The following is a 15031-nucleotide window of genomic DNA, read 5'->3' as shown; positions in this document are numbered from 1 at the left end:
ACTCCAAGGTCATGTGACCTGTCCTGTTGGCTCAAAATCAACACAGGACAGAAGATCTAAGTCTCCTCTATGACACTCACCTGTTTTTATTGCATTTAACAACATTTAATATTTTATATGCATTTTTAATATATTTTATACAGTAAATATGAGCGTTAGAGCTCAATAACTCCCAGGTCATGTGACCTGTTGGCTCAAAATCAACACAGAATGGTAGGGGTAAGCCTCCTCTATGACACGCACCTGTTTTTTATTGCATTTGAACACATGTAATATTTTATATGAATTTTTAATGTATTGAGAAGGAGCGAATGTCTGTCAAATATCCAACTTAAAACTAACTTCACTGCGGTCCCATGAACTTATAATAACCTTGATGAAGAATTAAAAACATGCACATCGGTCACTAAATTTAAAAAGATGTTTAAAGCTATTCAATAAATATATAATATTTGGATAGTACGCCAATTTTTAGTATAAATTGAAGATTTTGCATAGATTAATTTATTGTTTTCACTTTAGATTTTAAAAAGTCAGTGTTTAAAACTGTGCCATCTTGTTATCTTGTTCTGTCTCTGCAACTTTCCTTCTTGTAAACAGCATATGCCTTTTCGGCCATATACAGTAGAAATCCAAATTGTATGTACGTATAATATCATGTTCTGTTGAATGGATGAAATAAAGACTTCACTATGTACAAAAATGTATATATCACAAAAATATGCACTGTTATGTACAAAATGTTATCTAAATTGAGAAAAAACTACATATGTTTGGTTGGAGATATTGTACAGTGTGGGTGGGCATGAATACAAGTAAGTGTACACAGCTTGTATGAACCGAGCAAGATAAAATACACAAAGATAAATTATGCAGTAGAGAAAAAGGTTATAAATACAACAGAGTGAGGTAGTAGAGTGTAATACCCCTGTCACATACAAGGAATTTCTTATTTTTTTCAGTTACAGATTAGTATTTCAACTCAGATTTGACATAAATAGGACATGGAGGAAAGTCTGGAGCCATGGCCAATTTATTTAAAGTTACATTGTTAAAGGTATTCATTTAAACGTTGACACCATGTCCAAAATTATTCATACCGCAGTGATACCAAGACAAAAGGCCATAGGATGTTCGAACAAACCGTTCCCTTTAAGGGTCTGAAGTGTTTAAAATGATTTTCAATGTTTCTTGTTTTGTTTTGTACCAGTTTTGTTAACTTGTTTGTGACATTTCAGTCATTTTCATGTCAACGCAAGACTTGCCAAGAGAGCTCAGTGAGGACATTGTAAATGCCAAAAAGGAAGGAAAAGGACACAAAGAGGTGCCAGTGTCAACGGCGCTAAATATCATCAATATACATACTATAAACAATGTTTTATTTTTAAACACTATGACAAAAATTCAAATGAGCTACTTTGACAAATGACGTTTTTATTTCATTCTATTACTGATACCGTAATAAATCTTTGTCTGTGAACCATCTGTTCTGTTTATTTATTTATCTGTTATCTAATTACGCGACAATCAGAGTCTGTGATCTGCTGCTGCTGCTGTTTCCACTTCCATCATTTCATCATCATTTAACTGTCGTGCTGCGTTCGTGTGCTCCGGAGAAAGTCTGACATCTCAAACAGTACTTCGCTGTTCCTTTTAAAACGAACTTGTTCTCATCTTTATTTCTCATATCGTTAATTATTTCTGTAATTTGGGCAGTGGGAGCGATTTTGTGCTGCATTCAAAGTCTCTCTCTCTGTTACCCAGGCTGAGACGAGATAAGTAGACGTCTTTCTTTTGTCTCCACGTGTTTTTAGTCTGTGGATTAAATGAGATTAGCTCAGATCACGGTGTGGAATGGGATTAGGTGAAGCCGCTGCAGGTTTTACACGTCTGCTGGCTGCGAAGTCTCTGGAATGACTGTTGACAACGAAGGGAACGAGATCACATCAAACACATTTACTGTGGTGCTGGTGCATTAAAACAGCAGCAGGACGTTCTGGTCTCAGTGGTGTTCACCGGGTTCTGCAGAGTCGGGACTCGGACTCAGACCTCCTCTTCCTCCTCCTCCTCCTCCTCCTCCTCCTCCTACGGTCTCTCTGCGGGTCAGCAGCTTCTGCAGGGCCGGGATCGAGCTCGAAGCCGACGCCACGTCTTCCATGTATTCAGCGATCTGGCAGCGAGCGCGAGCGTGACCCAGCAACACCTGACGGACAAATCAAGAGTGTGAACGACCGCGACCGTCTGTTTTATCTGAATGACCAGAATAAAAACATTTTATCAGATATTTATTTGACCAATCTGGGAACTAAATCCAAGACCAAGAAATGTCTTCACCATTGTGATTAAATGTTGTGTTCTTTGGTTTTCTTTTGTGATTCTGAGTCGATTGCAAGCGTTAGTTTAACCCTCCCGGGTCAAGGAAGAAAGAAAGGAAGGACGAAGGGAAAAAGGTAAGGAAGGAAAGAAGAAAGGAAGGAAGGAAGGACAAAGGGAAAGATGGGAAAGGAAGGGAAAAAGGAAGGAAAGATAGAAGGAGGGAGGGGACAGATTGGGTCAATTGGGTCAAAAAGGAAGGAAGAAGTAAGGACGAAGGAAAGGAAGGAAGGGAGGGAGGGAAAAAGGATTGTGGAAAGAAGGAAGGGAAAAGGGAAGAAAAGAAAGATGGAGGGAGGGAACAGATTCGTTCAAAGAAGGAAGAAAGCAGGAAGGAGGGGGAAAGGACTGTGGAAAGAAGGAAGGGAAAGATGGAGGGAGGGAACAGATTCTTCCAAGGAAGGAAGGAATAAGGGAAAGGGAAGGAAAGAAAGATGGAGGGATAGGGAACAGATCAGGTCAATTGGATCAAAAGAGGAAGGAAGGAGAAGTAAGGACGAAGGAAAGGAAGGAAGGGGAAAACGATTGTGGGAAAAAAGGAAGGGGAAAAGGAAGGAAAGAAGGAAGGATGGAGGAAGGGAACAGATTGGGTCAACAGGAGGGTTAAGTAATTTGACATATTCAAACATTTTGTTTAAAAAAAGTAACCCAATAGTTACATTTCCTGGTAATTAGTTACTGTTATAATGTATTAGCAGTTACTTTTTGGGGAAAAGTGACTAGTAACTATCACTAATGATGTTTTGAAAGTAACGTGCCCAACGCTGGATGTTACACACCTTCCTAAACACAACGGTGAAGACAGGTCTTGGTTTGGATTTAGTTCCCAGATTTTCATGTTTCTCTCACGATACAGCGTAAAAACAAAACAATAATAAAACATGTTAAACTACATGAACCTGAGCTTTCTGCAGCTGAGCCACGTCGTCAGAGTCGCAGGCGACTTCATAACCGTGGAGGAAGAAGTCAGCGGCTCGTCTGTGTTCACCCTGCAGAGAGAGAGAGAGAGTCATTTATTTGCCATTTGCAGTTAATTGACAGTTAATTGTTTGAAAGCAGCTGGGATGGATTCACACTGAAGACAAAGGACTGTGTGAGCTAAATTAAAGAAATGTGTGTTTTAAGTAGAGACTTAAAGGGATAGTTCAACATTTTGGCAAATTGGCCCATTGGCTCATGGGATTTCTTGGTTTCCCTCATCAAACTCATCAAATGCACAATCCAACAACTCCACAACGCTCTGGTGGACAAGTTTTCATCAAACAGTCTCTGTATTTCCCTCTAAGGGTGTATTCACACCTGTGCACCAAATGTTAAAATGATACATTGTTTCATTTTTCAGTTAGTGCGGTTGCGTTCACACCTGCCTTTTGTCACTCGGGACCAAACTTGGAGAACGTCACGTCTCCATGACTACCGGTTGGAATCTGGACGCGCTGATTGATAAAACTTTCATGATGGAGACTCCAGTAGGGCCGGTTGTTAGTAGCTCTGTCATTTATTTCTATATTGTTTGCATGTATAACTCTGTTTGGTACTTCCGGCTGGTTTCCGGTTGCGTTCACCCAGCTCGGTCCCGTTAGTTCCCAGTTAAACGTTAAACACGGGCGGACCTCTGCTGCTCGGTAACCAGCTGCTCCGCGGACCCGAGGGACGGAGCCGCCGACCTGTCCGGTGTCTGAGCGGACTCAGCGGACACGCAGCGACCGGCTGCCCCGCTGCTGCTGCTGCTGCTGCTTCGTTTGTGGGGACAGAGCTCCGCAGCACCGGAGCACCGGGCGGTCTCCCCGCTGCGTTAACCCGTTGTCAGTGACTACGGGAGCCCTTTTAGCTCAAACGTGTTGAGTTCGCCTGGCAGTTGGGTCGCACCAGAGTGCGGTTGCTTTCACACCTAAACTAGTGCGCACCAGAGTTCGACTGGAGCCGAACCGAGACCACCTCCTCAGGCCGCACTAGTTTTGGTGCGATGTGCTTTCACACCAACCCAAACTGGACCAAATTTAGTGCGCACCAGATTTAGTGCGCACTAACACTGCAGGTGTGAATACACCCTAAAACAACTCTGTCTGGTAACGTTGTGTTATTATCTCATAGCGTGGTGAATGTGCAGGTCACAACTTGTCCACCAGAGCGTTGTGGAGTTGTTGGATTGTGTATTTGATGAGTTTGATGAGGGAAAGAAACCAAGAAATCCCATGAGCCTCCGTAGCGTAGCTCTGAGCAGCTCGTGGCTCTGCTCCGCCGTTCTAAAAATAGCTTGCACCGACAATTAAAGGTAACGAACCTACTGCCTAATGACTATAGGGATTATTATGGCAATGGGCCAATTTGCCAAAATGTTGAACTATCCCTTTAAGCTGTACACAAGAGAGAGAGTTTTATTGGTTTATTGGTGTTTTAGTGGTTAATAATCACTGTGTGTGTGATACCATGGTGAAGTAGATGTTGCCCAGCAACAGGAGGGCGTCGACCTGGCTCTGGGGAACTCCTCCACTTTGACTGACGTCGGCCATCTTCTCCAGACAGCGGATACTCTCCTCTATATTTCCCTCACTGTCACACACACACACACACACACACACACTGTTGCATGCACACTCCTTATTTCTGAGCGTGTGTGTGTGTGTATTTGTGTGTGTCTGTGTGTGTGTGTGTGTGTGTGTGTGTGTGTGTGTGTGTGTGTGTGTGTGTGTGTGTGTGTGTACCTCTCCCAGGACTTGGCGATAGCCTTGTAGGTCTTTGCGAGCCCACGTGTGTCCTGCAGCGTCCCGTAAATCTGCAAACCAGTGCTGAAGAACTGGACACACGGTTTCATCAAGACAACGTTAAAGGGATAGTTCATGCAAAATTCAAATTTCACTCATTATCTACTCACCCTCATGTCGACTAAGGGCTGGGTCAGACACAGGCAGAGCAGTGAACTGAGACACTGGGAGCTTCCGCTACAAACAAGCTTAAAATATAGACTTATTTAATTTTTTTCGGAACAATTTCTCATGTTGGGGCTTCAATACAAGACGGACATTACAGATGAGCACTATGGAGGTATTTGGATGTTTTTTGGTGTGTCTTTTTGGACGAAGAAAAGTGAGCCCCGTTCGCAAACTCAGAGAAGGCACGGAGGACTCTGAAACTTCTCCCAGCCCTTAGTCGACATGAGGGTGAGTAGATAATGAGTGAAATTTGAATTTTGGGTGAACTATCCCTTTAAAAATAATCACAACACACACACAGACACACACACGTACCTTTCTGGCCCTGTCCTGGTCTCCTGAGCGCTGACAGGCGACTCCCAGCCGGTACGTTGCCTCCCCTTCGCTCGGTTTGTCTTCGACTGAAACAAACTCCGATCACTAAACCGAGTTCCTGACAAACCCACCGACATGACGCTGATGTTTATTTGTTTGTTTGTTTGTGTTGTTGTTGTGTTGTTGTTGTGTTTTTACTCTCGGTGGCGACGTCGTGGCTCCGGTGCAGCAGCTCCAGCGCCTCGGCGTGGTTCCCGGCGTCCAGCTGCTCCTCTGACAGGTGGTTGTAGACGTGGCAGAGCGTCAGACGGGCCCGGACCCTCAGCGGGCGGCCGCTGCCGTCCAGCCAGCCGCCCGCCTCCGCCTGCTCGATGCCGCGCTGCGCCTGGTGCAGCGCCGCCAGCAGCTCGCCTGACGGGGCGGACCAGACTTATTATTATGCTGATCTATATTATTTTAGACCAGGGGTTCTCAACTAGTCTCACTCTGGGACCCACACCCACATTTTCCCATCGTCATTAAGTCGCGACCCACTTTTATAGAATTCAAACCAAGATTTAAAAAAAAAAAAAAGCCTTTAAAAACTCATTTTGCTCTTTATTGATCAAAGTGCATTTCAGAGCACACGAATGAAACTGAGAAGGCCCATGATAACTGCATGTAAGTGAATGCAAATCTATCAAACTGCACAAAATGGAGACCAACAAAACGATATATTTGACTTCTAATGCATCTCTGCATTCAGAGCATATTCACTAAAGTGAATAAATATCAAATTGCACAAAATAAAGACCCACAAAGAACAAGATTCACTGCATTCAGGCCACATTAATAAGAAACTGATATCTTTGCATTCAGAGCAAATGGAGCAAATAATAAGAAACTGAGGAGGACCATTACAACTGCATGTGTTCACATGACGTGTGCCTTTCAATATAAGTTATTTTTCAAAATAAAAGACATGTCCAACATCAGATGTGCATTAAAGCAGAAGTAAGTGATATATTTGTGTTAATATAAGTCTTAAATAGTTATATCTTCCGACAGCAATCACTTACATAGAGTGTTTGGACTGAAACACGGGTCTCTCAGTCCCTCTGCTCTGCTCTGAGCCGAGGAGAAAACATTTATCGTATCCTACAGTTTTTATCCAATGAGGAGAGAGAACGGCCTGCAGGGCTGTGTGTGCAGCCAAGGGACACCGTGAATGTGGCGACGTAGGGACGAGGACTGTTATGGTGCGTTCAAGGAAACTCGTATTTTTCCGACCTGTGAACTCGTACCAGTTCGATCTGGTACGAGTTCACCGGTCGGAAGTTACGAGTGGCCGTTATAGTGACTTTCACCGGTAAAACAGGTCGGAAAAACACGAGTGGGTTGCCTGGAACGCTACAAAGTCGTAAATTGTGACTTGAAGCTGTAATTTACGATTTCAAAAGCCTGCCTGGAACGCAGCATTAGCGAAAACGACCGGACCACTTACTTCTGCTTTAAAGACCTACTCCCGTGAAAATCGTGTTTTTTGAGCTTTTCACATGTTCCTGTGGCATTTTTCTTGTGTTAGAGCACATATCAGCAGAAAAGGAAGTGCAAAATTGCATTTCAGAGTTTTTCTGCCTTCAAACTGCTGTGAACCAATGGCAGACGCAAACTGGCAGTTTCAGGGAGACTGGAGTTGAGGGTGTCACAGCTCCAGGGGAGGGCACTAGTGCTACAAGCTCCCGCCCCGCTCTGCATCTGGCTCAGAGGTGAACGGCTTGCCAGCTCGGTGTAGCTGTCAAGGTATAACAGGTATAGCTCACCTGGTAGAGCAGCTTGCACTGTGTGCAAGGACTATTAGTCCATGAGCCAGACCACCAATCGCAATCGAAAGGGTGGGCAAATTCTTGTTGCTATTTTATTATTCCTATATATGTCCAGTTTATTAATTGGTATGATAACCTTCGCACAAGAGTAGCTTAACAATATTTATCATGCATTCACTATTCGGACCATAAAAATGCCATATACACCAATTATGGCCATTCTCCGATGTTGCACATTTCATAATTTGTGTGCCACTACTGATGATTTAGAGCGCCTTTGCAGTTAGAGAAAGGCCCTGCAGATAATATTTGTTTGCACCACTAGTTGGCGCTAATTCCACTGGGTGCATGAGGGAGCGAGGGGGAAAATCGGCTTTAATACTGCTGTTAGCGGGAAGTAGCAGAGGACTTTTGTGAAATCACATTATACAGGGAACATTTTTAATGGTTTATATATACATTCAAGGTTTTAAGAAGGCTAAGATGTAGTGAGTAAAGATGACATTAACATTATAGCATTACATGATAGGTTTAGGGTTATTTAGGGGGAACTGGGGCATTGTTCATTAGGCTGACTGCAGAGAGGAAGAAACTGTTCTTGTGGCGTGAGGTCCTGGTCCGGATGGACCGGAGCCTTTTGCCAGAGGGGAGGGGCTGGAAGAGTTTGTGTCCAGGGTAAGAGGGGTCAGCAGCTATTCTGGCTCTGGTCTCCGGGTCCTGGAGATGTACAGCTCTTGAAGAGATGGGAGGCTGCAGCCGATCACCCTCTGGGCAGAGTGAATGACACGCTGCAGTTTGGCCTTGTCTCTGGCCTGCAGCACACCAGACTGACATGGAGGATGTGAGGATGGATTCAGTGGTGGCAGTGTAGAAGTTCACCAGCATCTTCACAGGGAGGTGAAACTTCTTCAGCTGCAGCAGGAAGTATAGCCTCTGCTGAGGCTTCTTGGTGAGGGAGCTGATGTTCTGCTCCCATTGGAGCTCCTGGGAGATGGTGGTGCCCAGGAAGCAGAAGGACTCAAGCAGGGTCGCTGTAGAGTCACAGAGGATGACAGGAGGGGGGGGGGGGGCAGCTTGGTCCTTTCTGAAGTGCACTATCATCTCCACTGTCTTCAGAGCGTTCAGCTCCAGGTTGTTCATGCTGCACAATGACACCAGAGGGTCCGTCTCACTGCTGTAGGCCAACGAGCCAACTCGTCCCCATCAGAAATGAGGCCGATGAGGGTGGTGTCAGCAAATTTCAGGAGCTTGACAGACTGGTGTCCAGATGTGCAGCTGTTGGTGTACAGGGAGAACAGCAGAGGAGAAAGGACGCAACCTTGGGGGGATCCAGTGCTGATGGTCTGGGTGTCAGAGACATGTTTCCCCAGCCTCACCAACTACCGTCTGTCAGTCAGGAAGTCCGTAATCCACCTGCACATGGAGTCAGGCACATTAAGCTGGGAGAGCTTGTCACGGAGCAGAGCTGGGATGATCGTATTGAAGGCAGAGCTGAAGTCCACAAACTGTATCCTGGCGTAGGATCCTGGGGAGTCCAGGTGCTAGTGGAGGGCCATGTTTACAGCATCATCTACAGATCTGTTGGCTCTGTAGGTGAACTGTAATGTCCTTAAGGTGGGACAAGACGAGGCACTCAAAAGTCTTCATGACCACAGAAGTCAGAGCAACGGGTCTGTAGTCATTAAGGCCTGTGAGCCTTGTCTTTTTGGGAACTGGAACAATGGCTGAGGCCTTGAAGCAAGCTGGCACATGACAGGTCTCCAGTGAGGTGTTAAAAATGTGTGTGAACACCGGAGACAGCTGATTGGCTCAGTGCTTCAGGGTGGAGGGGGAGACTTATACCCCTTTCCCACTGGCCAAAAAACCCGTTTAAACCCACAAACGCACCGACCCGCGTCAACCCGGGACGTCTGTCTGACTACCCATTTCTCCGACCATACATTTCTTTATTTTTGAGTCCATTAGTCCGACCTCCCATTTCTCCGACTTAAGTAGCCCTAACCCTCAACCTTACCCTAAACCTAACCTTAACACTGTAGAATGGGTAGTCGGAGAAATGAGCCGTCGGACTTTTCAGTCGGACTGCTGTATGCTCCCCCGTCGACCCGCGTCAAATGACTCGGCAAGCGACGCGGGTTAAAATCGCCTTCAATCGGCTCGGCTCTGATCGGCTTGCAGTGGGAACACCAGACCCGGCTCAACCCGCTAATTTATGTGATGACATTGGGCGTTATGTGATGCCACATCATCGCACCAGTCGCGTCTCACGTAGGCTACCAAAACAAAACTCTGCTTGCATTCAAGACTGGGATTTGAAGATCAAAGAACACTGACCAAAAAAGATTGAAAAAAAAGAAGCGACAGTCTGTTTAACTGACATGTTGTGCCGCGGACGTCCATCATAAGGCGGCCGCGGCAGACTCGCTGTCCTCCGTGGCGGGCGGCTGGGGCATGACAAGGTGTTTCTCGAACTGCGAATGAAAGCGGGGCGACTGGTTTATGCGGGGGTTAGACAGACAGACCCGGCTCATTTTGGTCAATGGGAAAGGAGCCAAATGCCGATTGTTAGCGGGTCGACCCGCATTTAAAAAACCTGCGTCGACCCGCTGATGTTAGTAGGAAAACGGCTAGAGTTTGGGCCTGCAGCTTTTGCACGGGTTCAGCCGTTTAAACAGTCCTCTTCACCTCTCCTTCTTTGATTTGATTTGATTTCTATGATGGAGAGAGGTGTGAGAGGTGTGGGGGAGGGTGGCACTTGGGTGTGGGGCTGTGTAGGTGATCCAGGTGTGGAGGAGCTGTTGCTGATCGATGGCTGGTGGTTGGAGGTGTGGGGGGATATCAGGTCTGTCCCATTGTCTTTCAAAGCAGCAGTAGAACTCGTTCAGGCTGTTGGCCAGGCGTAGGTCATTGACAGAGGGACACTTGAAATAATGTACTGGCAGTATGCTCCACATTATTTGTGACAGAAGGAGCAAGCTCTTTAGTTGATTTTAATTGTGTAAAAAAGTATTTGTTTGTTCTTGTTATTGAATGAAAAGTAAAACACTCTAAAAACGTTGGCTATTTCATGTGTATGTTCTAATTTTTATCACATTTTCATTCACATATTCCTGAGGTGAGTCTGTTATTATTACAGTAGGGTCTTGATAAAAGGGAAAAACATCCTTGAAGTGATTTAGGCACCCTGAGTGGTCAACAAACAGCATAATACCGAACAAGCGCTATACACAGTTTTCAAGTTTCCACTCTACCGGTACACCTATTCAACACATGATAACCACCACTAAGCTACCTGTTTGCAATGGTTATCATGCCAAACTGTTCACTAGAGATGTCTACCAAGTCAAAAAAACAAACTAGAAATTGCCCACCCGTTCGATTGCGGGAGGCCAATTTTTGGGTCTTGGCTCATGGACTATATGTTCCAGTCTGGGATCAAATCCCAGTGTGGAGTTTTACGCTAAACGCGCTGAATCTGTAATTGTACAATGTCCAGCTGTCAGCAAGCGGGGGGTGGGGTGCGAGGAGGTGACTGGGCGGGTGCAGGGCAGCGCAGTCTCCGCCCACCCCCCAGAGGTACATTGCTAATGTGCATGGCTAATGAGCTGGTTTTAAAATGGCCGAAAAGGGTCGCGGGAGTGGGACTTTAAATATTATTTACTTTTTTGACCAGCTGTCCGCGACCCATCCAGAACGGGTCCGCGACCCACTTTTGGGTCCCGACCCACCAGTTGAGAACCACTGTTTTAGAACATCCTTAAAGGTACATTGTGTGGGAATTACTCCCATCTAGCGTTGCGGTTGTATATCGCAAGCAACTCAATCGTATTTTTCATGCTGCATTCACGTGAAATTGGGCAGACGGCAGACGTATTAAGTCCCAGTTGTTTTATATATACAGTATAGTGTATGTGTTATTATGTTTGGAAATAAATGAAGATATTGTTGGGGACAAAAGAAAAAAAGTAGTAAATGTCATAAACTGCTATTTGAGATTCACTAAAGTGCATCATCAGGCTGTATCTGTCATAACGTGCTATTTTAAAGTTCCTCCTGTTCATCAATCAAAACTGACACAATGGTAAGAAAAAACAGTGAAATATGACTCCTTGAACTTCCAATATCATGTGTTCATGTGTTACTCTGTGTGTGTGTGTGTGTCCACCTTGCTGCAGGTAGAGCTCGGCCATGCAGGCCCGGGCCTCGGTGGCCGGTCTGGAGTAGCCGCCCTGCTCTCTGTCTGCACAGCTGTGGTAGAAATGTAAACTCAGCCACTGATCCACCGGAGCCGAGAACAGCTGAGCCAGGAGCAGCCGCTGCTCACACACCTCGGTCCAGGAGCCTAACACACACACACACACACACACACACACACACACACACACACATGTAGACAACAGCATGAATCCAGGTGGAAACACTTTCAGTCATATAAACTGTGTATACACTCTTTTCCATCTCCCTCATGGTATAGCTGTACTTTTTGATCTGTCTTAGATTTATTTTTCTATTTCATTCATTTATTTCGTTCTTCTTCGCCGTCCATTAATATCTTCAAAAACCCGTCTCTTTTCCAGAGCATTTGATTCGGCATGGTACAAAAACAATGTTGTTTCTCTGCGTTTTTTTTCCCCTCTCTTTTTATATTATTTTGTCATCGTTGTTCTTGTTTTGCACATAATTGTAAAGCAGCATTTGTTGTTATACATTTTTTGTTGTTAAATGTGCTCTATAAATAAAGCTGACTTGACTTGTCATTTTTTTCCCCCGTAATTTTTATTATTTTTATTTCAGTTTACTAAATGATTTTTCCTCTGCTGGTCTTAGTTTTTGTCAGAGCCATTCTGTATATTGCACAATAATTTAGATTGGTTGTATTTATCCTGATTTCATATAGTAGTTGAGGTTATAAGAATGCCTATTAGTTAATAATAACTGCTCTCTTCTTATTGGCTGAGGCGTGTGTAACGTGATATGTGCGTACTTTGGTTTGGTTGTGACTATGGAGACGAGGATGTCACACTAGTTTTTGACCGTGCTCATGATTATTGCCCTTTTTTGGATTGCTGCTGCACAGTTTTTTGGACAGTTTCAATAAAACCCTTGAAAAAGAGAAATATGGATTCTCCCTGGTGTTTAGTTTTTAGTTTAGTTTAATTTATTTGACAAGGGACAGTGTACATTAATAAAACATTGTAAAAAAAAACAAATGTAAATGCACCCAAGTTAGCTAAAAAAAAGAAGCTAGTTTTCATCACCAGTCCCTCTGCCTGATGTTAAAGGGCAACCTTTAAAAAGAGCAACAATGAGGTAAAATACCAAAGACACATTCGCTACACATGAATAAATATACATTTGTAAGACAATAACACACATTTGCGATGGCAAAAGGTAGTTAGCGCTCATAATATACTGTAATCAGTTCTTAGTGCTCACATCATAGGGCATCAGCAATACATAGTATTAAGGAACAGGATTCATTAAACGAATCGCTATAACTATCTGATTACTACATATAGGAAAATACATGACAGAATACTCAATGCCTATACTCCATATAGGAAAATGTGTGTGTGTGTGTGTGTGTGTGTGTGTGTGTGTGTGTGTGTGTGTGTGTACCCCTCCTCTGCGCCTCCTCGGCCCGGCTCAGGTGCAGACTGATGGTCTCCAGTCGACCTCCCTGCTCCTCCAGTGGAGTCTGGAGGTTGAGAGCTGATCCAGGTTTAGCTGCCGCCCGGTGGCCGGCGTGAGACTCACACAGAGAGACCAGCTCCGAGAACGTCCTGACAGAGACCACACACACACACACACACACACACACACACACACACACACACACACAATGAGGAAGATGAATTAATAAATAGATGAGATCATATCGTGTCGTGGTGCAGTGTTTAACCTGTGGTTTCCCTCCTGGAGCAGCTGCACACAGATGTTGTGATGGACGCTGTTTCTGAACCTGGAGGAGAAAAAAAAAAACAACTAAAATGTCAGAAAACAACAAGTCACAGCATCAAGATGAAACTTTTACTTTCACTTCCTATCAGCAGAGGGAGCTCTAACTTCTCTACTCTGTGAACACTCGACACATCCAGTTATAGTTTCACAGAGATTTTTATTCTGCTGCGTTTTTACTGAACATCAGACAAAATAAAACACTTCAAACATCAATAATCCGTCTTCTTCTTGTCTGTGTTCAGGCCTTGTTCAAATGTATTAGTTGGTTTGAATTGTTTGTCAGTTTTATGAGCTGATTTTATATGTTTGTCAGCGCCATAGTGCAGAAATGTGACAAAGTGTGTGTGTATATATGACTGTATATGGGTTGTGTATAGAGGCATATTGGCTGAATATGAATGTATAGGTCTGTATATGGGTATGTATGTCTTGAATAGATTTGTATATTTCTTTACATACTGATATATTTATAAGTAATATTGAGAGCAATAGAGGATAATATGATAAAAAGGACAACGGGTAGGATCATATACGTTTTTTTTTTTACTTCTTCTACTCCCTTTCAAGCATGTTAAGACTGTTGATGAATATAACTAATGCATTTTATTTGTTTTCTATTACCATTTGTTTGTTTGTTTTTGTGTTTTCATTTTTGTTTTTTGTTGTTTGCTTTGTCTTTTGTCAGTCTCTTTTTATACTACCTTACATGTTTGAAATAAAGGCTCTTAGCTCTTTGATCATAAATTTAACTTTAGATACCAATAAAGTAGAGACAGACAGACTAAAATAGGATATAAAGCAGTGGTTGTTTGTGCCAGAACTGAACTCACTCTGCAACGTCCTCCCTGGAGAGGATCTTAGGTGGTTCATCCGTGACCGATACGAGCTGGTAGGACTTCTTCTTCCTGCTCCCCGGCTTCGTCCTGCACATTGACTCCAACACTGTCAAACCTTTTACTCTTTTACACATCACTGTTTATTTCAGGACAAATGTAACTCACAAAATCCATGTTACAATAAAGATAATATATAAATACAGTACAATTGTGAACATTTTGAGTTGATTATGTTTATGATGGTACTGTGTTGTTTCTTTTTAAGCGCACCTGGTCCAGTGTTGAGAGCTTCTCTGACTTTTGTTGTCTTTGGTGGCGGTGGTGGAGGTGGAGGTGGAGGTGGGGTTCATCTTCACCAGTCAAACTACAGAAGACAATAATCATTTTCTATTATACCTTTGTTATAAATAATACATTTTGTTGCTGTGTAACTGTAGTAATTAAAGTTACTAGTTACAGATCAATTATTAGAGCCATTATCGGGTCGATTTGAAAACATTTGAGCATCTTTATCAGATAACTTTCCTGATGTATCTGCCTTACAGGAACACTTCTATCAGTTTAATTCATTTATAACTATAGGTTTATTTGTATTGTACCTTTTATATAGTAACTCATTTGTACTTTGCACTGTCTTTGTTGTGTTATATGACTTCAAATGGAGGGGGATTTACATGTTTCTTTTCCCTTTTTATTCTTACTGTAATGTTTTACTGTGCTATATAAATAAATAAAAATATTATTGAAAGCTCAGGAAGCTGAACAAGACTTAACTATAATACTAAACTTTCAATCAAATATGGAATAT

General features: G+C 43.5%; 1 protein-coding gene across 1 annotated transcript; it reads right to left on the bottom strand.

Moving 5' to 3' along the window:
• Positions 1-1752: 1752 nt before the first annotated feature.
• On the bottom strand, positions 1753-14637 carry ttc29 (tetratricopeptide repeat domain 29). Its single transcript, XM_085758977.1, has 11 exons — positions 14494-14637; positions 14218-14310; positions 13329-13388; positions 13046-13209; positions 11592-11768; positions 5820-6032; positions 5622-5707; positions 5079-5170; positions 4803-4926; positions 3273-3362; positions 1753-2203 (listed from the first exon to the last, which is right to left on the bottom strand). Exons 1-11 carry the CDS (start codon positions 14571-14573, stop codon positions 2003-2005), a joined length of 1380 nt encoding a protein of 459 aa, XP_085615103.1. The 5' UTR covers positions 14574-14637; the 3' UTR covers positions 1753-2002.
• Positions 14638-15031: the final 394 nt, after the last annotated feature.

The sequence above is a fragment of the Trachurus japonicus genome, chromosome 18 (genome assembly GCF_045865225.1).
Source record: "Trachurus japonicus isolate A0001 chromosome 18, Traja_1.0".
Taxonomy (NCBI): domain Eukaryota; kingdom Metazoa; phylum Chordata; class Actinopteri; order Carangiformes; family Carangidae; genus Trachurus; species Trachurus japonicus.
Note: the sequence above shows the minus strand (reverse complement) of the source record. Positions and strands in the feature narration are given on the sequence as shown.

Bases quoted from the DNA above. Each gene is read 5' to 3' on its own strand.
- ttc29 (XM_085758977.1), bottom strand. From the start codon at position 14,573: ATGAACCCCACCTCCACCTCCACCTCCACCACCGCCACCAAAGACAAC. The intron at 13,389-14,217 runs GTGAGTTCAGTT...TTTCTCCTCCAG, and splicing joins TCCAGGGAGGACGTTGCAGA to GTTCAGAAACAGCGTCCATC. The intron at 2,204-3,272 runs GTTCATGTAGTT...TTTGTCCGTCAG, and splicing joins CTCAGCTGCAGAAAGCTCAG to GTGTTGCTGGGTCACGCTCG.